The sequence below is a fragment of the Cyclopterus lumpus genome, chromosome 1 (assembly GCF_009769545.1).
Source record: "Cyclopterus lumpus isolate fCycLum1 chromosome 1, fCycLum1.pri, whole genome shotgun sequence".
Taxonomy (NCBI): domain Eukaryota; kingdom Metazoa; phylum Chordata; class Actinopteri; order Perciformes; family Cyclopteridae; genus Cyclopterus; species Cyclopterus lumpus.
The window spans coordinates 20,210,455-20,231,083 of record NC_046966.1 but is presented as its reverse complement, the minus strand read 5'-3'; the positions used below and the strand labels follow the sequence as shown (position 1 = coordinate 20,231,083).

Genomic DNA, 20,629 nt, shown 5'->3' with positions numbered 1-20,629 from the left:
CTGATAAACAGGAGCTGTAAACGTCTAATCCATGCCATCCTCATAACTCACGTCCTCCCACTGGCAGGACGCTTCCAGCAACAAGACAGAGACTGATTACAATAATAATCATAATGCCTTTCTGCAGGTGGCCCCCTTTTGGAAAACGCCATTATGTTCCAATTTATCAGGTAAGTGCCCCCCCCCCCCCCGTCCTCCGTGGATCTCATTATGATGCTGGAGAGACCACCGCGGGGAGCGCCGCTTATATAGTTTCCCATCACTGTTATCTGGTCTGATCATCCTTGAGACAATTGATTAATGGTAGTTTATTGAATTGTGCCGACTCTCGATTGGCTATATTGACTCAGGCAGGCATGTTTATGATTGTTTGCTCGTGTCATCCAAGTTTAAATCTGTTTAAAAGATGTATACCATAATAATAAATCAATAATAATACAAAATGTATCGATCCAGCCACGCCTCGTATCGATTTCACTGTCATCAAAAACACTATTGCGATAGTAAGCTATATTGATATTTTTGCGATAATGAATTGACAATATCATTTGTTTCATTCATTGTCTATGGAGCAGATTCACACATTACACTTGATGACCTTTGGTGTGCTCTAGCTTAGAGTTAGTCATGTTTACTAATATTGTTGGACTGTCTTACACCAGAGGAATAACGTGTATGAATTTTGAAAATGCAGTTCCCCTTTAAAGACAATGTTGTACAGCAAAACATTAATGCAAATCCCTTTAATACCGTCACACACAATTATTCTAAATGCACACTAATCTGAAAAAGTACAGTCGGCACGTCGAGACCTCTTTCTCGACGGTATTGGAGGCCAGATTGTGAAGAACGTGCATGAATCTGTTGCTGCACGGCGGTGGCAAAGCACAACGTTTTCAAATTCCTCTAGAATGGGTGGGACACGAGACATTGACCGAAAGAAATAACAACAGCGGCGCAGTAGAGACACTCTGATCCAGGCAGAGTGATAAAGAATAAGGCAGAATGTGGGAAGGAATGTGTACTCGCATAACTTTACTTTATCAGATCATGGCCACCAGTCAGTATGAGTTCTTCAGTCTGGTTTGTAACCACTCTGGACTGATAAGCGCTGCCTTTCGGTGACAATAACAGTCGGCTGAAATGAGGAGTTCAGCCGACTGTTACTGTAAGTGTAAGACGTCTTGCAGCCAAATGCACAGGTTGATCACTGAGGCAGTGGCACACAGCAGCCGGCGCCAAGAGTGAATCCTTCGCCGAGATATGTGCACAGTCAAATATCTCTTTTCTCTTCGAAAGAGGCTTCCCACTTTGATGTTTGCCTGCTTAGACCGTTGACTGAAGCCTGAGTGAACTGGGTCAAAGCCACAGCATCTAATTCTTCTTGTACACTCGACGTAATGCTTGGGACTTGCCAGTTGCGCTTTGAGTTAGAAACCTAAATAAAGAAAAGACAGACACACTGAAAAAAAAAAAAGGAATCTCAATGTGTGTGATACCCACATGTGAGAGAAATACTAATCAAATCGAGCTCTGCTTCACTCAGTGTAGCTCTAAATAATTATTGCCCCTGGCTAAACTGCAGGAAGCACCTTTTTTTCCCTTCGAATACCCTTATCCTTGATATCCAAAATGTGAGCAAAATTCTGTGCCAGTAAAGCCTCGGGGAAGAGATGTCTTAATACCAGTGCTTTCCATTCACTATTTAAGGTTTCTCTCTGAGCGATCCCACTCTAGCTCTGTTTGGTGCCGTCAAGCTGCCAGTCCACCCAAAGCGAGGGACTGAGAAGGGGAAATAGAAAGTGACGGCGTTGAATGGCTCCACTAAACTAAAAAGGTGTAATCTGGAACGGCAGGTGCGATGCTTTCCTGGGTGGAGTCTCAAGGAGCCTCTCACTGGTCAGCAATGCTTGCTGAGAGGTGAAGAAGCCACAGATTCATATTTGGCCCTGTGGCTTCGCACCGAGCAAATGGAAAATTGCAATCAGCCCCTTTTGAGAATCCGGCTTCAGAGAGAGGAATTTCATTAGAGCGTAATGGAGCTTCAATTTGAGGGGTTGATCATTCATGAAATTCCACATTTGTTATCTCTCCTCCCTCTTGCCATTTAGTGTAATGCAGTCGCATAAAAGAAAGATAATAAGCTTGTGCATTGTGAGTCAGCATTTAGCCAAGATGCATAAACTCTCTATTATAAATGAATACATTTGAATCAAAAGGTGTGTGTTTTTTTTTTCCTGAGTAATGCCTTTATTTACCTTTTGATTCGCATTTCAAGCAGAGAGCATGAGAGCTAAAACGTAGTTTAATATTATTACATTTACACATATTTGAGACCCATCTTTATGGTGTAAGCAGCTCATGAAGCTAACATTAACTTCTAATTAACGGTAGCTTAACTAGCTAGCTAACTACAGTTGTCAACCAGAAATTAGAAGCTTGCTGATGCTGTCTGAAATTTAAAATGACAACATGGTTTTAGTCGACATGCGTAGCTCCAGTTAATAAGGAGGCGGGGCTTAGCCAACTTTGCTGTACATTACATGTTTTTAATTTCATGGACTGGTTGTTTCTCGAGGACAGTCATTGAAACGATGACTGAGGATGAACTCACCAGAATCAACGTCGTTAGCCAGCAGCTTGGCCACATAAGTGCCCACCTCCGTGTTCTCGAAGACCGTAATGGTGTAGGGATCAGACGAGAACTGGGGCGGGTTGTCGTTGACGTCCTCCACGGTGATGTGGACGTCGGCCTCGCAGTAGCGCCCTCCTCCGTCCACCGCCCGCACTTTGAACCTGTGCCCGTCCTGCTCCTCTCGGTCCAGGGGCTGTGACGTCTTCAACTCGCCTGCAGGTGAGACGGAAGGATTTTTGAGCAAAATAAACAAAACAAACGCACAAGACCGATTTCATTTGCTATTTAAAGAACATAAAACACCAATCAACTTACAGACTGGCGTCTAAAGAGGACAAAACCATGTGTATACTCTAAAGCACTGGAAACAAAGCAAAAAACATCCAAACAACCGATGGCTTTTTAAGAGTGCGAAGAGGGGAATAAATAAATAATTGAAGGGGCGGAAGCAGGAAAAGAAAATGGCAAAGAGAGCGGAATGATGAAGGAAACCATCAGAGTTGGCAGCTGAGAGCAGCCAACTCTGAGGCAGCCAGCATTACCACAACCTCTCTGGAAAACTCCACAGCCTCTTGGCGGTCCTCATCTGCAATAATCCTACTAATCGGCACTGAACAAAATAAATAGCATCCCCTCTCCATAACAGTAGCACTGCTGCTGGAAACTGAGTATCTAGGGTTGCCAACAGACAGCTGGATGGTAGTGTTGCCTCGGTGTCAGTCTCTGATTATTAAAAGCTGAATTTTGCCATTACCTGTGGATTCTATGCAGCAGCAGACATGTTGTATAGCCGTTTGAATCCACTGGCTTAGTTTGCTTTGTCCTTTCATGCGTTAACTTGACATATATTCTAAAACCAGGGTGGCGGTGATTAACTGGCATTGTTTTTATTTCTTGCCCCCCCCCCCCCCCTGCTTATATTTTTCATCCCAGCAGCCAGATGGAATCTCTGATTTAGAGGGTCTCCGAGAAGAAATTATTTGCAGGCAAGAAGTATAGCGGCCGTAAATTTAATTTAAGTGTGCAACTCCGGTGTTTTAGTGTCGCTGTGGGTCTTTAAGGTGCACCGCGGGGGAAATGTTCCTGGCTCTTTTAACAATGAATAAGTAAATAGCAACCGGGCACAAGAAAACACCCCCTTGCCTCCTCTATTCCCCCGTAATGATTCCTGAAACAACACAAATAAAAAAGAAACAAACTTTTCACAATTCTCATAATCAAAGACTGCTGTCTCACCGAGCTGCCTTTTTTGATTTTGTGGCTCCGAGCCGGGGGACCAAGAGTCTTTCATGAGAGACTTTAACATAAAAGTCACACAATCGATACTGTTCTTCATACACAGAAGCATTTGCATCCATTGTTGTCAACACACACACACACACACACACACACACACACACACACACACACCTGTATCAGAGTCAATGATGAAGAGTTCAGATCCAACTCCCTGGAGCTCGTAAGAGATTTGGGCGTTTGAGCGGATGTCAGCATCTGTCGCAGAGACCTGCAAGACGAGCCTGCCGGCGGGGGAGTCCTCTGGGACTCGCTCGCTGTACAGGGACTAGGGGAAGGAAAATGGAAGAGGGAGAGAAACGAAAGTGAATACCGGGAAGAAAAATGGCACAGCAAACGCCAAAAAAAAAGAAATGCAGAGAAATTTCAACACAGTCCAGGGGGAAAAAATGGACTTTTACCTTTTCGCATACAGGGCTGTTGTCATTGGCATCCAGCACCTTGACCTCTACCACGGCTTTGGCAGTAAAGATGCCATCGCTGGCTGTAATGTTAAGGAGGTAATTGTCCTTCTCTTCACGGTCCAAGGGCTTCCTGACAGAGACCTTCCATTCGCTCTGAATGTGTTCGATGGCAAACTGGCCAAGTGAGTCCCCTCCTGTTTGGTGTCGAGAAGAAATACACCACTTCAGAATGATCAACAACTCGGGAGGCAGGAAAGCAGACGGAGTCATTAAAAAAAGACACAAGGATGAGACTCTGGCCCTGAATTTTAAAATGCATCCCCCCAAAAATATCCATCAATAAATCTTCTTTTAAGAATGCATCACTGCTTCACAAAGCAAATCTTTATTTCAAATTCAAATGTGTTTATCACACAAGCGATCCCACAAACCAAAAACGTGCATAAACTAATGCTGGATTCCGATTCCTCTAAGTATTCCCAGACTTGGCATAGTTATTCACACTTGCTAATTAGCACCAGAGGAAGTATTTCCCCCCGGCCTATTTCAAAGCATTATTCACATAATTGTACATTTCTGGATTTTGATGACCTTAATATATGCCATGAGCTTTGGCTGATTAGGCAATAACTCAGACTACTAACAGATAATAGAATTGTATAATGTTTCAAAAATGAGATATTATCATCATATTAAGTGTCATAAACGCATAACCCCCCCCCCCCCTTGGAGTATCGAGTAAACTGTAAACTTTCTGGGCATACTGATTATGTGTTTCACAAAATAATAAACGCCCACCTGTGATGAAGTAGTTCACGTGTTTGTTGATGTCCTCAGAATCATCATCCGTGGTGCTGAGGATGGCGATAACCCCGCTGGGTGGAGGGTCATCTTCACTAACTGTGCCTTTGTAGATCTCTGCGGTGAAGCGGGGCGGGTTGTCGTTCACATCGGCGACGGTTACCTCCACTCTGGTGCCGTTCATGTGTTGGACTTTGTCGCCTTGGTCTGTGGCGAGGACGTCGATCGTGTACTTGTTGGTCTTTTCACGGTCCAGCTCTTTTAAGGTGGTCACCCATCCGGTTTCACTGTTAACAGCAAACAGCTCGGCGATCTCCTGCGAGTTCTGCTTGGGGTCGAGGCTGTAAACAACATGGCCGTTGGTGCCCGAGTCTTGGTCGGTGGCTTTGACTTGGATCACTTGAGTCCCACTCGGAAGGTTTTCCACAACGACAGCCTCGTAAGGGTTTGACTCAAAGACAGGTTTGTTGTCGTTCAGGTCTTTCACTTGGATGTTAACATTCACGGAGGCTACTATCTCATAGTTCTCCTGTTTGGTTTGGGAAAGCAACGTGAGCTGGTACCATTTGGTCATCTCGTGGTCGAGGCTTTTCTGAAGCTTCAAGGCTCCACTGTCTCTGTCGACAACAAAAACCTCATCTTCGTTGCTCTCGGGAGTGTTGCCCTTCACGAGGCTGTAAACGACTGGTTGCTCGCTCTCAGCCTGAATGACATCGATCTCCGTGCCAATGGGAAGGTCTTCAGCAATTGTGTAGCGGTAATGCGTTTCAGCAAATTTAGGAACGGGCGTTTCTGGCGCAACAATCCGGATGTAAACCTGGACGACAGAATGTTTGGGGGGATTCCCCGTATCCTTCGCCCTCACGAAGAATGCATAGAGCTCATTTTCAAGTCCAATGAGGCTCTCCTTGGTCGTAACGACCCCAGCGGTTGGGTGGATTTCAAAGTTCTCTTCCACGTTTTCAACATCTGCTTCGATTGAGTACTCAATGTCAGCATTGCTTCCCTCATCCATGTCTGATGCAGCAATTTTAATCACAGAGGTTCCCCTTGGGACGTCTGATGAAATGGTGGCTTTGTAGTCCGCTGCCCTGAATTGTGGGGCATTGTCATTGACGTCTGTGAGAATGACATTGACTACAGAAAAACCTACTTTTCCACCGCCGTCTCTAGCTATGAGAGAAATAGGAATTACTTTTTCGATGGTATTTTCTCGATCAAGGCTCTCAAGGGTTAAAATCTCTCCGTCTTCATTGACAGAAAACTTGTCTTTTGCAAAGTCATTGACAATTAGGTATGTTATTTGCCCGTAAATGCCTTCGTCGTCATCTGTCGCCTTTGCTTCCGCTACCAAGGTCCCAATGGGTGAGTTTTCAACTAGCTCTACCACGTAGTCCACCTGAGAGAAGGTGGGGTTGTGGAAGTTGGCACCAGTAACTGTTACCATGACGAGGGCTGAGCTTCTGAACACACCGTCTGATACTGATACATTTAGGTGGTAAAGAGGCTGCATATGCGGCCTGCGGTGGTTGGAAATGGCAATGGCGCCTGTGTGTTTGTCGATGGAAAAGTTCTGATCGTCGTTGCCGAATATTATGGAGAACTCCAATTTATTGGAGTCTGAGCTGTCAGCGTCAGATGCCTGGACTTGGGTGATGAAGTGTCCACGTGGGGCCAGTTCACTAATAGTAGTCTTATAAGTGTGCTCTGTAAACATTGGGGCGTTGTCGTTGAGGTCGGTAACGTCTATCGTCACAGTGACATCACTAGACAGGGATGGAACGCCTCCGTCCACAACCCGGACTCTCAACTTGTGCTGCTGGATCTCCTCATGATCAAGAACTTGAGCCGTCGAGATTATTCCTGTGTCACGGTCAACGGTGAACATACTCTTTCCCTTCTCTTCAACCAGCTGAAAGAATACTTCTTGGTTATTGGCAGTATCAGAATCTTTGGCATCAACTTGCAAAATGGAGGTACCGATGACAGAGGCCTCTGAAATATTGGCATAGTAGGCCTTTGACAGGAACACAGGTGCGTTGTCATTTACATCCTCCAGAATGATATCAACAAACACTTCAGAGTGAGCTCCAGTCAGAGAGTCTGTGGCTCTTACGTTTAACTTATAGGCAGGATGGGTCTCAAAGTCCAGAGGCTGAATCACATGAATTACACCCGTGTTGAAATCAATTGAGAACTGTTTGAAAGGATCTCCCTCTGAGATGGTGTACACGATACGAGGGCCTTCAGAATCGTTGGCCTGGACATGGAGAACCGGTGTGTGTAACTGGATGTTTTCAGGGATTTCAATGCTGTAAAAAGGCTTCTCAAACACAGGCATTGCTTTGTTCACAACTGTTATTGGAACTTCTACTTCGGCTGAGAGTGCTGCCTCTCCATTATCCTTTGCCACAACAACGACTACAAAGTCGGTGTTGAGCGAATCCTTCTCAAATTTCTTTTTGAGGGAGATTTCACCAGAGGGGGTAATTCGAAAGTGCCCCTGGTGGTCCTTTAGATCATAATGGATATCTGCATTCGGGCCAATGTCTTTGTCCACTGCCGTGACTTGTCGGATGACCTGGCCCTCCTCTGCATCCATCTGGACCAGGGCGTGATAGGGAAGGTTCACAAACATAGGTTTGTTGTCATTTTCATCTTCCACTGTCACAGTAACGAGAACATGAGCCCCATCTTCAGATGTGTCCTCTCTGGTGACCTCGACGACGATATCAAATGTGTCCTGTGCCTCTCGATCAAATGGAGTCCCAGTGGTTGAGATTACTCCAGATGTGTGGCTGATTTCAAATCTGCTGTCAGGGTTCAAGATTTTGTAAAACAAGGGCTCGTTCACCTGGTTTCCAACAGCAGCAATGACTGCCAGTGTTTTCTTCTCGGAAAGGTTTTCTCGAACGGAGGCTTTGTAGGACTCCTTGGTGAACTTTAGTTTACTCTCCTTGTTTTCCTTCACATTGATCTTTACTGTGGCAACAGCGGCAAATCTACCGTCAGACACTCTAACCTTTAGTTCATATCTACTCCTGAGCTGTGTGACATTCTGAATAGAAATGATGCCCGTGATTGGATCAATTTTAAATTTATCACCAATATTTCCCTCAGAGATGGAGAAGAGAAGTTTGGAGTTAGGCCCAGAATCCGAGTCTGTTGCATTGACTTTAACGACTTCCACCGCTTTGTATGTTGGCACTACGACGGTTGTATCATACAGTTCTTGGCTAAAAACGGGCGGACAGTCATTAACATCAATTACTTCAATGGTCACGTTGGCTGGCGTCTCCGCAAACAGACGTGGCATTCCTAGATCATGGACCTGGACTGTGAAGCGGAAAACGCTCCTCTGTTCGTAATCGAAAGGCGTCGTGATTCTGACGGCTCCGGTGCTCGAGTCGATGGCGAAATAGTTATGAGCAAAAGGTTCGACAATTTGGTAGATGAGCATGGCATTCTGGTCGCAATCGGCATCAGAGGCCCGAATGACAAAAGGGGTGTTTTCACGAGTAAGAACAACACTGTTGACGGGGGCCGATTCGCTGATTACCCCTTTGAATTCTCTCTGCAGGAATACCGGAGGGTTGTCATTTTCATCCTTGAGGTGAATCAGAAGAGTTGCGTTGCTGGCAAGTCCCGCCATGTTGGTGCCCTGTACGATGAGCTTGTATTGAGAGGTGGCCTCATAATCTAAAGCTTTCTGGGTCACAACCACTCCTGAGTTGGGGTTGATGTCAAATGCGTTGTTGATGTTGCCACCTTTTATTTGATAGAAAATGGACGACTGGCTGTTGGCTGTGACCAAGCTCACCAAACTTCCTGGATGGACCGATTCACTGACTTCTGCAGAGAACTCTTTTTCGGTGAATCTGGGGGCGGCATTGTCAGAAACTGTAACCACAATGTGTACAGTGGCTGTCGTTGACAACGGCGGTACTCCGCTATCAGAAGCCTTCACAGTGAGTTCAAACGTGTTCTTGCTGCTGCGATCAAGCTCTTTGGCTACTGTGATCGTCCCAAGGACAGAGTCGATGGCAAAGGAGTTTGCAACATTTCCTGTAAAAAAGAGACAACAAAAGTGGAATATATTAATGACCTGTAATATGTTCCTGGTGATGCTGAACAGTTATGGTATATGTACGTTTTCTACGTGTTGTATCAGGAAGATGTGGTTGACAAACATTTGTAATTTCAGAAATGCTAACATATTTCATCCTAATTGGTTTCACAAAGCAAGCTGCAATTGAATTACATCAAGTCATCTTAGCTATGTCAAATATGCATACATTCAAACAACAAGCTGAGGGCCACATGTTTCTTGCATGTCTCATACAACAGCTTATTGTAGGGGGAAACCATCGTGGGAAACTCTGAGGCGGGATCTACCCATTTCTCATGTATCGGGAGATCCTCTAGACAAAGTCTTCAATATTCTTCTACTCTTTGTAAAGTATTCCATTCATGATCACGATCCAGTGGGCAGCAAGGCTCAAGATGACTCATACATTTTTTTACTAGCTGATTTCATTTGCATTCATTTACAATGAAAGCTTTCTGCTGTGAGAAGAAACCCCAAAAAATAACCAGGGAAACTCCGGATCAACAGAGTGGCACGGCCACGTTGTGAGCATTTTACCTGATTCAATGCTGTAGACTATCTCCGCGTTAGAGCCTTTGTCTTTATCAAGAGCTGTGACCTGGAGCACAGCCGCGCCCACGGCTGCGGACTCAAACACACGTCCGGTGTAAGGAGGACCTATGAACCACGGTGCGTTGTCATTGGTGTCGTCCACGTTGACAATAACACGCACAAGGTTCCTCTTTACTGGAATGTCCTGGTCTCGAACCTGGAGAAGAGCCATCGAGAAGGAAGACGGTCAGACAGGAGGGAGGACGAAAGGGGGGAAAAAGAAAAAAAAAGTCTTACAGCCCTCGGGCGATAATGCATTCCTGAATTGTAACATTGTAAAATAGCTACCTATTCATGTTTTGAAAAGCACAGCAACAAACAAGCTTATCTTACTTTCAAGGACGTTTCATTTTGAATGAAACAAACAAATAAACTCAATTAAACCGCATGTAGGAACGAGCTAGTGTTTAATTGTCAGCGTTCGTCGGTTCATACCATGACGGTGAGGATGTGACGATGCATCGTCTCATGATCCAGCCGCTCAGCGGTGTACAGCGTGCCTGTTCCCGGGTCGAGTCGAAACTTCCTCAGGCTGAAGGGATCGGTGCTGCTCAGGAGTGTAAAGGTCAGTTTGTTCTTCTCGTCTCGGTCCGCGGCGCTGACCCGCAAGACCTCGGTCCCCGATGGCTTGTCTTCGGGGACGTTCACCTCGTACACCTGCTGAGAGAACTGTGGCCGGTGGTTGTTGGTGTCAATGACACGGATGAGCACCTATCGGAGAAAAATAGATTGCGAGAGAATATGTATTTTAAAAACACAGACGTACATCATCTCCCAAATCATACATCTAAAAATAACTCTGGAGGTTATTATCTGAGCCTGTCCTACTTCCGTCACTGTGTACTTAGGACTGTCATGTTTATGAGAATGACTGGATGGTTGAATAAATCAAATGAAATCCAGAGTTGCACGTTACTGTTGTGTATGGATGCATTTGGGAGAAAGAAGTGGTCCCCATGCTAAGTTCCTGTAAGCCAGGGTTAAGGGTTCCATGTGCAAACACATAACATGACAAAAAAACAATAACAACAAGAATAAAAGTTTGAGTGTAAATTGACTTAATGGTTTTAAAACTACAAACAATACGTGTTCTGTACTGTATAATTACTTTTAGTCTCTCCTTCCTCCATCTACACACACTCTCATTCTCCCAGGCTCCTCAGTATTAACCAGCGTTGTGTAGATATAGAACAGATCGATGCGTTTTTATGGCAAAAGCAATATTTTAACTGAATGGCCACTTGAAAACAGGAAATCAATGGCGAAAAAACACAATGCATCTAAATGAACTGCGAGCTACACACAGCGGCAGGAGATTAAATTAAAGTGGACATGGTTGAAAAAACATTTGACGGTGAGCCGTCGACTGTGGGAAGTTAGAAGCCCAATCCAGGGTCATTAACGATATATAAACACATCTGAAAAAAAAGAAGTCATTTTCTGTTTTGAAGATTCAATATCCTGCTAATGTTATCACAAAAAAATACTGCTCACTCATGGCACCAAATCTCCACGCGTGCGCTTCTTGCTTTCGGACCCCATAAAAGTGCAGTCGCCGCGCTTTTTCGCACACACTCGCACAACAAAGAATCCAGCATCCCCCAAACTGTAAAATTCCACTGGGAGCATGTTTTATCAACACCAGCCACTCGTCTACTGGACTTCCGACAGAGGATTATGGAGAGCTGCTGGAATGCCATCTCTGCTTCCCAGACCAGCGAGGGGCTTCTACCGTTGCCAAACATGGGGAACAAAGGGATCAGCCCAGATTAGACACCTGCATACCAAACACCAGGGGGTGATGTCCCGTAAGGAATCCGGCAAAGCCGAGCGGTTTGGTGCAGGAACACTGCCCACGGCTCACCAGCTGATCAGGATTTTGTCAGATCTCCGTTCAACGCAACTGCCCACTTTTGTTTTTGGTCATAATACGGTTTGTTGAGCGCTGTGGGCCTATATCAGTGACAAATATAGACTCAATCTGACAGCACTGATAACACTTACAATCTGTCGTGTGCTGTGATGTTGGCAACGCTGCTGAAACTCACAGATGCCGTCAAGCAGGGGGGAGGGAGGGGAGCGTTGGGCTGCATGCTGTACACTGGCGGTTTGCCACAAGTCATGTGTCACGAGCGAACCCGTGTCACACTGCTAATCAGGACGCGTAATGTTAAATAAATACCAATTTCCTAATGAGGAATTAACCCAGTAAAGAAAGCATATAAAAATGCAGGCCTCCGGTGTATGTTGCAGCTTTCTCATTCCAAGCATATCTTCTCCACATGTCGAGCCAGACATCCTATAGCACCGGATCTGCCGTGTTGCACAATCCATCTTTTACACACATGCACACACACACACACACACACACACACACACACACACACACACACACACACACACACACGCAGGCTCATAAAATGCAGCACGTCCACGCATGAATCCGCACAATGTGTCTCAATCTGGCCAGCGTCAGATAACACGTCGTGTGAATAGTGCGGAAGGTGGCGAGAGCTGATAATGCTGTCAAGAAGCAGAAAGGAATGGAACCTGGTCAGTGGTATCCGCATCGCGCCACAATGTACGAGTTCAGATGATTTGGCGAGTACACAAAAGGCCTTTCAGCCTCCGTATGCACACAAAAACTTGCCCTTGCATTTTTTTGTTTTTTTTGCGAGGAGGCTCGACAACACTTCAGAGGAACTTTGCCCCCCGAACATCACACAGCAGCACGATGGAGCCCGACTGCGTCAGAAATGCTGCTGCGGAAGAAAACTCTGTCGTCTTTGTATATGGCTTCCTCTGGGAATGCTGGAGAGGATCAAGATTGAGACGCAGACGTGACAGACGGAGATAGTACAGAAGGGGAAAAAAAAGTGCTGCGAGGGTGAGATGAGCGTATGAAAGAGAAGTGACGGAGGGGGGGAAACACAAGACAGCTGAGGGAAACGGTCAAATTTAGAAAGCACGGGTTGCGGGTGGGGAATAAATAAATACACACGTATAATATATAAGACGTGGCTGAGAATGAAAAATACAATAGTCAGCATTGATACTTACTGAAGGCAAGGCAACATATAAGTATGAGCTAACAAGGTGAACCTTCCAGTGGGACATAAAGGGAGCCTTTGTAATGCGGACGGAGATAACATGAGAAACGAGAGGCCGGGAACAGATTGTGAGCAGAACAGCTTGAGGTACTTCTGCATGGCTAAGGGAGGATGTCGTATAGCCCGGGGGTGGGGGAAGGGAGGCCGGGCCGCATGCCGAGCCTCCTGCCTATGAGGAGCTAGAATGCGCCACCCCTCGTCTCCATCAGCTGATCCTTCAGCGACGCCTCCGCAGCGCCACAATGGCCAAATGGAGCGCACGCAGCAGAAAGGCCTACTGTTCCCTCATAGACCTCCCACAGGCCGTGAGCGTCACACCGATATCGCCGCTGGAGTCCGAGGCATGCGCCGGATTTAACATCATTTCCAATCGTCAGCTCTTTTATAAAAAAAAAAAAAAAAAGAATTATAATAATAGGACATTGAAAAAACAAAAGTCTGCTTAGGAGGTCACAACGAAAAAAAAACAGAGCGTTCTGAATAACTAAACGCCTTTTGTGTTTCTGTATCCAAGAAAAGACACATGGGGGCTTTCACTGCGCTCATTGTCCTCCTGTGCCATGCGTAGGAGAGGAAGCCCCCCTGCCAGGTGGCAGGTTCTGGGCAAAGGCAGGGCACTGGCACCGAGCATGCTCCCAAAGCAGGATTAACACAGCCCACTACCCAACACAGGGTCCAGTGCTCTCGTTTGCCTTTTATTCTACCCCAAACAGAGTAATCATTACCCCCGCGTGCCTGGCCAATAAACGTGGAGCATTTTTGAAAAAAAAGGGAGAAAGAGAGAACAAAAAAAGCTGGAGAAAAAAAAACATTCCAAGGAGAGAGAAAATAGGCCAGCCCGTCTGGCTGCACAGCTTCCACATGACTTTGATTTGAGGAATAGATAAGTCCCAACTTTGAGCTTCCACGAGGTGCACTGCGTGCGTGTGATCGGGTAGATCTAATTTGCAGCGAAACTCCGTTTGATTTGTTTTAAGAGACAACACGCTGTCGACAAAATTCACATTCAACTCTTTCTGCTCGGGATTTGTTTGAAACCATCTCTCGAATTCATTTCATGTTGCTCCACATCTATTTTGTGTGCGATAAAAAAAGATAGATATTATAGGACAAGATCATTTTCGAGTGTGCTATGGTTCATCCCAATTCTATACAAGAAAGTAGATGAGCTGAAGGGTTAACGTTACTTGCCTGCGATGATCTCAAAGAGATCATTAAAACATTGACACACCGTTACGATAAACACGAACGTCCCAGCACATTTTCTGAGTTTCTGTTAAACCCCTGCAGGCAGAGGAAACACTGTCAATGCCAAACAATGTTATTGGATAAACAAGTTAGTAGCCAAAACACTCGCATGGCTTTTCCTGAAACATGAAGCACTCGGGACATTTAAGGCTCTCCCGCAAATATGTGCAAGTCAGCCGACTGGCACTGAATGTGATCCATCAAATATGAAGGAGAGACACTCCGACAGAGAACGCGGGGTTCTTTCTCACCTGGTTTTCCGAACAACAAAAAGGCACGAAGGCCAACACGGCTCTGATAATACCGCATGCCCTTTCTGCGGTCACCTATTTGGCTCCCGGCATATCTCAGGCAACTGGGCTAAATCACATCACAAGTGGGGTTTATGGAGCATACAAATTCATTAAAATCCGTTTCCCTCTGTGGAAAACAGCTGACCTACAGTGGTCGGCCGGGTGTACAGCACCGAGGCTCTTTGTGGGGCAGTGGCTGCTACCTTCTGCACGGAGGAGCCAGGAGTGGACTGAAAGGCTTCGGGGAAACGGATCTCCTCCCAAGATGAATCATAGGGGCACCCCAAGAGTGACTTAAAAAGTTGTTCAACTTCCAATACTATAATTATAATAACAATATATCCTTTATTGAACCCCCGTGGGGAAATTCTTCTCTGCTTTTGACCCATCCTTGGTTATTAAGGAGCAGTGGGCTGCAGTGAAGCGCCCCGGGGATATACGACTGTTCAGAATGAGGTCGCATTGCAAAAAGATAATAAATCTGACCAGTATCTGACTTCGGCCCACGCATGAAAGACGCCCATGTCAGAATTGAAAAGATCCGATTCCATGCGACCCGTGCTGTTCACACTTTGACAAAAAAACCACATTGGGGCCACTCTCGCCTGCAGTGTGAACGGAGAACTCATACAGGGGACAGCGCCTCTCAGACGCGGCGCTGCGGATACATTAAAAAAAATATATGCACGTCTGAAATGTGCAGCCTCATCTTGATACGCCTCATCTGATTCATACTGTACCCGCGGTTATTCTTTTGACCCATTTCTTGCCTGAAAACTGACGGTTCAACGGAGCTGCGATGGCTCGACGAGATGGAATTGTTGAAGCTTACGGTAAAACAATGTGTATGAAGTATGATATGATAGATCATTATCTTCAGGATATTAAAAAACAAAAAGTGGTTGTGCTGCGTCACGGTGCAAATTAGATACCATCTCATTGCTTTTTTATGAATATTAATTGGCTGACATGTCGATATGGAATATCAGAGTAGGCCTCACAAGTCCCTGAGACTGAGTAGCCCATTTGAATAGGTTAACCTTTGTATGTGATTAAAGGACTCAGAATGTCAGCGGGTCGGCGAGAGGCTTTTTAAATAAGTGTCCGTTGTTAGGGCTTTTAAGAAAGTGCTTCACGAGCAGAGGAAACAGGTACTCTGCGGCTGTTTCTAAGGTTCTGAACTCGACTAAAGGACGCACTGCAAAATGCCAGTAAAGGCGGCGCTTCATCCGAGGCTCAGTGGAGCACAGCAGCCAGATGATGAAAGGCTTTATTCATACGGAGTGACAACAAATGGATTCTTTTCCAGCTACAGTTCTCTGAAGCCCCCCCTTTTGGGGGACAAAGGACAAGACATTTTGAATGCCGCCGTCCCGTATGACCCAAACTACCACGTAAAAACCGTCAGAATCTCATGGACAAGGCATGACCATCCGAACAAAACAAAAAAAAAAACAAAGACAACTTGCATGCTTAGAAGCTTTTATGGTGGCGCTTCAGCTCTGGTATCAGCTGGGGTAGCAAGATATATGCGAGAAGGATTAAATTAGCATATTAATGTATGAAAATGCAAGTATGCAAACTGCTTTTAAAGTTTTTTTTTTTTTTTTTTTTTTTTGGAAGCCACTTTTTTTGTTTCATCTTTCATCAAAAATGGTTCACACTGGGTCTTATGGTTCAGTTCCTAATGCTTTTTCTGCTTCCGCATGAAAGCCTCTTTTCAGTCGACATGCATGAGCATACCTTTGTGTATGTGTGTGAGTGAGTGTAACATAGTCAGACCAAGGCAATCTGTTCCTCTCCGAGAAAGACAAAAGGGAAAGGTTTACAGGTTCAGAGAGAGAGAGAGAGAGAGAGAGAGAGAGAGAGACACAGCAGAGGGAGGACGGGAGGGGGCTCAAGAATGTATATATACAAAAAAAAAGAGAAAGAACTCTGGCACCATCATCACAGCAGCTCTGCGTCATGAATGAGACAATGGAAGATTCCTGGAGCTCAACGCTCAACTGAGATGGTAAAGGACAGCGGCGCGGGGGAACACAATCCACCAATATCGAGGTGTTGAAAACGTGCTCAACAAAAGGAGTCTTCATTCTTTTCTTCCTCCCTTTCCAGTGAGACGATAATTAAAATAAATCAGTAAATCTAGGAGGCAAAACACAAGTGTACCACAACCCCACAGGCAGCACCAGACGATGGGAAGGAGAAGAAGAAAAAAAAAAGCTCTTAAAAACAGAACAGCCGTACTGTATCGCATCGCATTTTTTGTTGTTGTTTGTGTGTGTTTTCTGTCCTCGGGCTCCGTTACACAGTTAGGAGGCAGGTCGAGTCGGGGCGGGGGTGTAATGAAACCCCAACCTGTAAACTATCAGTCGAGAGCGATGATAGCGTCACAACATTAACACGTTTCACGACAAAAAAAAAACAGAAACGTTTGGCCCAACGCTTTCAGCCGGTCCCTTGCCCCCCCACCCCCCCTCCTCCCAAAAAACAGAACCATGACAACTGCCTCATCAGCTTCCAACCGTTTCATTAGTGTTTCAATTACCTGGGTGCTGACAGTTCGTGTCCCATCTGTGGCTTCCACCGTCAGGTTGTAATTTGATTTCTGCTCGGCATCCAGGGGCCGCGCAACAATCAAGGTTCCGCTGGCCTTGCCCACGTCAAAGCGGCTGTCATAATTACCACCTGTGGATTTTTTTTTTTTTGTGCAAACAATAAAGGACAAAAGATTAGTGGCAGCTCGTCTTTTAGTTGTCCGCATGGAGCAAGGTTATACAAAACACGAAATGAATGGGCTTATAAAACATCAATTTTCTGCTGCGATGATGTCGAAGATGAGAATGAATGGATGCACTAATGTCCGTATAACTGCCTGTCAGCGCAGATTTGTCGTTTATCCAAAAGTCATTCACATTCATATTTCATGCAATTCGCCCCAAACACCCACGGGATGGATACATACAAGTCATGAATGTAAAATATACACAACAGTAGGTATACAAAGCACACATGGTAAGGGGTGGAGGTGTTCTATCTTAATCAGGTCACATGTTCAGGGGGGGGGGGTAATGTGGCACGACATCAAACCAGCGGCAACAGCACGGTACAACCACAACAGACTAACACAGCCTATAAGGAGAGCCCAGCAGCTACCTTCTGCTGTACAGTTGTGGTCACAAGCCATCTGAAGGATGTAAAACATCTTCGCATCCTCACTGCCGTCTTGCAAAAATCCAACCACACAGAACATTCCAGAGAAAAAGAGGGAAGCGGAAAGGCGGAGCGCGGAGAGAAAGAGAAGAGAAAGAAAAGAGACGTGTCAGTACAGACATTGATTAGAGGGAGGACGGACTGGGAGGGAGGAAGAAGAGGAAAGCATTTTTGAAAGCAGTCAATTTAAGTCTTCTCATGCACACGGTGCCTAACGGAAGTAAAGAAAACACACATACAAGAAAGGAATGATTGAGTTTTAACACTTAAAAACAGAGTTGCCAACTAAAACTGTTGAAATACTGCTGAAATATTCAGCATAAACAGTTAACCCAGGGGAACGAGTTCAAAAGCACAAATATATATCGTTTGAGAGTTATTCATTCATGATACAATTCTAACCTCAACACTCGGTAATATGGAAAAGTGGGGAAATTTAGAAACACGGTTTAAAGTTCTGAAGATGGCTAACAAACAACTTTATGCCTGTTTAGGTTTATTAAGATCGTACATACAGTGACTGCCTACATAAGCACAGTCTAATGTTAATATCTCTTCTCAAATATGTGATACTTTAGCTTTCTCCTGCATCATGACTGGATTCATCTACAGCCTCATCGAGTTATGTGGAATAACAACCTGAACTAAATTCATCAAGATGGATGTTTCCAGTGACAGAATACAGCCAGAGAAACATTTAGTTTAATCTTTAGCTTAAGCTAGCCGATGCTATCGTCCCTGCTAGCTGACACTCTAAGTTGCTCTCCTGCTTTTAGCTCTCTGTGACATTTCTATATGCTTTTAAATGTCGCATAATTATTTCTAAAAAAATCTTATTTTCACCAAATATCGAGTGAATGCTGAAGGCCAATTTCATTACCGATTTTTTTAGTAATTTTCCATATTATTCCCCGACATATCACACACAAACACTATGTTAGTCCTAGCTAACAACATATTTCCACACACACACACACACACACACACACACACTGGCATTACCTGCGATTTCAAACCACACGGGGACATCAGAGGACTCTGTGGCGATGACCCCCACCATGTGCGCCACGGGGTCGCTTTCCATCACAGAAAAGGTGAATGGGGACTCCTCGAAAAGCATGGGAGCCGCATCGGCCGGCAATTTTGGTTTGGGAATCCACTCGATATGCAGACGGCAAGTGGAGGACTTCTGAGGACGTCCATTGTCGACGGCTTTAATCTGAGAGTGGGAGCAGAGAGTGAGAGGTGTTACGCGGCGTTACGCAACATTAGGTTGCAAATGAGTTTCTCTACAGCTCTCTGGTGGATCCTCTACCTGAAACTCTGCAGGAGTAGATACACAGAAAAGTTTGGTATTGTAGCTTGTGGGCATGTCGCGAGTTAAGGCTCGCAGATAAAATAAGCTAATAAACCATATTACATTTTATACACAGTGTGCTGAGTAGAACCGTCTTGATTTATGGCACAAAATCTTACGGGTTGTTTCGGTCGTTAAAGCTTTTCTGTGTCCGGAGCTGTCCACCGAAAAGTGGTGCATTTCGAATGACAATACACCTTTTTGTGTGGTTTTCTTTTGTGATTCGACCTTTTGTGTTAACTTCAATTACTGCAGACTGAGGTGGGCAGTGTCGTCATGCGGCGGGGGTGGGGGGGGGGGGGGGACGGGGGGACACACCACGTTGGACGTGTGGGGACATAAAATCTGGGTGAAAATCTGTTTAAATACAAAAAAAGAAAAAGATGAGCCTCGAGTATCACCTCGGTAGTTCTCACAGACAACTGCGAGGACTAAAATGGGAGGTACATTCCTGCTTTTGAAACATTTTCGCAAATATTTTAAAAAATAACCGTTTTTCCACAGACGTCACGCAGTTATTTCTCAGTAATTCCAAAAATACTTCAAAAACAGCGACCGTGATGAGAAGAAATGCATCAAGTGCGGCAGGCGTATTGCAACCACAATGATTGACACATTTGTCTGCACAGCCTTGTGACAATGAGACCCCTAATTGGATTGTGTTGACTGGTGTTTTGGAACATGCTTCCTCAACTTTAAAGTAGATGCTTTTTACAAAATAATTGCCTCCCACACTTGTGGACCAACATGATGTGAGTGGAACAATTATCTTATAATCTCCTTTCCGCCGGCTTCTTTTTTTTTTTTACTGTACTTTTTAAATCACAAAAAAAAATAAATGAAAAAAAAGATAATACAATAAGGAGGGTAAAGAAACAAAGGCGGTAAGTAAACTTGCGATAAAGAGAAGAGCACGACAGTGAAACAACAAAGAAGCATCTGTTGTAAACATTGACTGCTGAAGCACTGGGATGAGAAACTCACCGTGAGGATGTCGTATATTCCGGCGGACGAGAACTTCTTTGAGGACACCAGTCCGGTTTTTGGCTCGATGAAGAACTTCCCGTTTTCATCGCCATCCTCGATGCTGTAGGAGATCTCGGCGTTGGGTCCATCGTCCCGGTCGGATGCGATGACCCGGTAAACCGTGTCTCTCTTCGCCGCCCTCTCGTTCTCCGGCCTCTCCCTCTCCGGGAGCTTGATCTTGTAGATCTTCTCCAGGAACAACGGCCTGTTGTCGTTCTCGTCGAGGACTCGCACGAGGACGCGGACCGTGGTGGATTTGGCAGGAACGCCGTGGTCCGTGACTGTGATCTGAGGGGAAAGAGTAAAAAACGTCAGAACGTGGAGTTCATAGACTTAAAGGGGACTGAAAAGAAGACCTGAATTCCTGCAATAGTTAGAATGTCAATAATTAATTAATAATTCCAGCAAAGATGAAGACAGCTGCATTTGAAAGTCATAGTTAAGTAAAAAATAAATCAAAGAGGAGATGAAAAGGGGGAAGTATGAATGTTCCCTTCATCATGCTTTTCATTCCACTTCTTACTCAACAACTTAGCCAGCAGCCAAA

General features: G+C 45.1%; 1 protein-coding gene across 1 annotated transcript in view; it reads right to left on the bottom strand.

Annotated features, from left to right (window-relative positions):
• fat1a (FAT atypical cadherin 1a) overlaps positions 1 to 20,629 on the bottom strand; it is a 70,072-nt gene that overhangs the window by 16,002 nt on the left and 33,441 nt on the right. The window contains exons 5-13 of the mRNA XM_034537658.1: positions 20,041 to 20,370; positions 18,702 to 18,918; positions 17,035 to 17,174; positions 10,271 to 10,546; positions 9,782 to 9,992; positions 5,134 to 9,201; positions 4,333 to 4,529; positions 4,046 to 4,199; positions 2,615 to 2,848 (exon numbers count right to left, since the gene is read on the bottom strand). Coding sequence (XP_034393549.1) covers positions 2,615 to 2,848; positions 4,046 to 4,199; positions 4,333 to 4,529; positions 5,134 to 9,201; positions 9,782 to 9,992; positions 10,271 to 10,546; positions 17,035 to 17,174; positions 18,702 to 18,918; positions 20,041 to 20,370 — 5,827 coding nt within the window. The remainder of the gene's footprint in view (positions 1 to 2,614; positions 2,849 to 4,045; positions 4,200 to 4,332; positions 4,530 to 5,133; positions 9,202 to 9,781; positions 9,993 to 10,270; positions 10,547 to 17,034; positions 17,175 to 18,701; positions 18,919 to 20,040; positions 20,371 to 20,629) is intronic.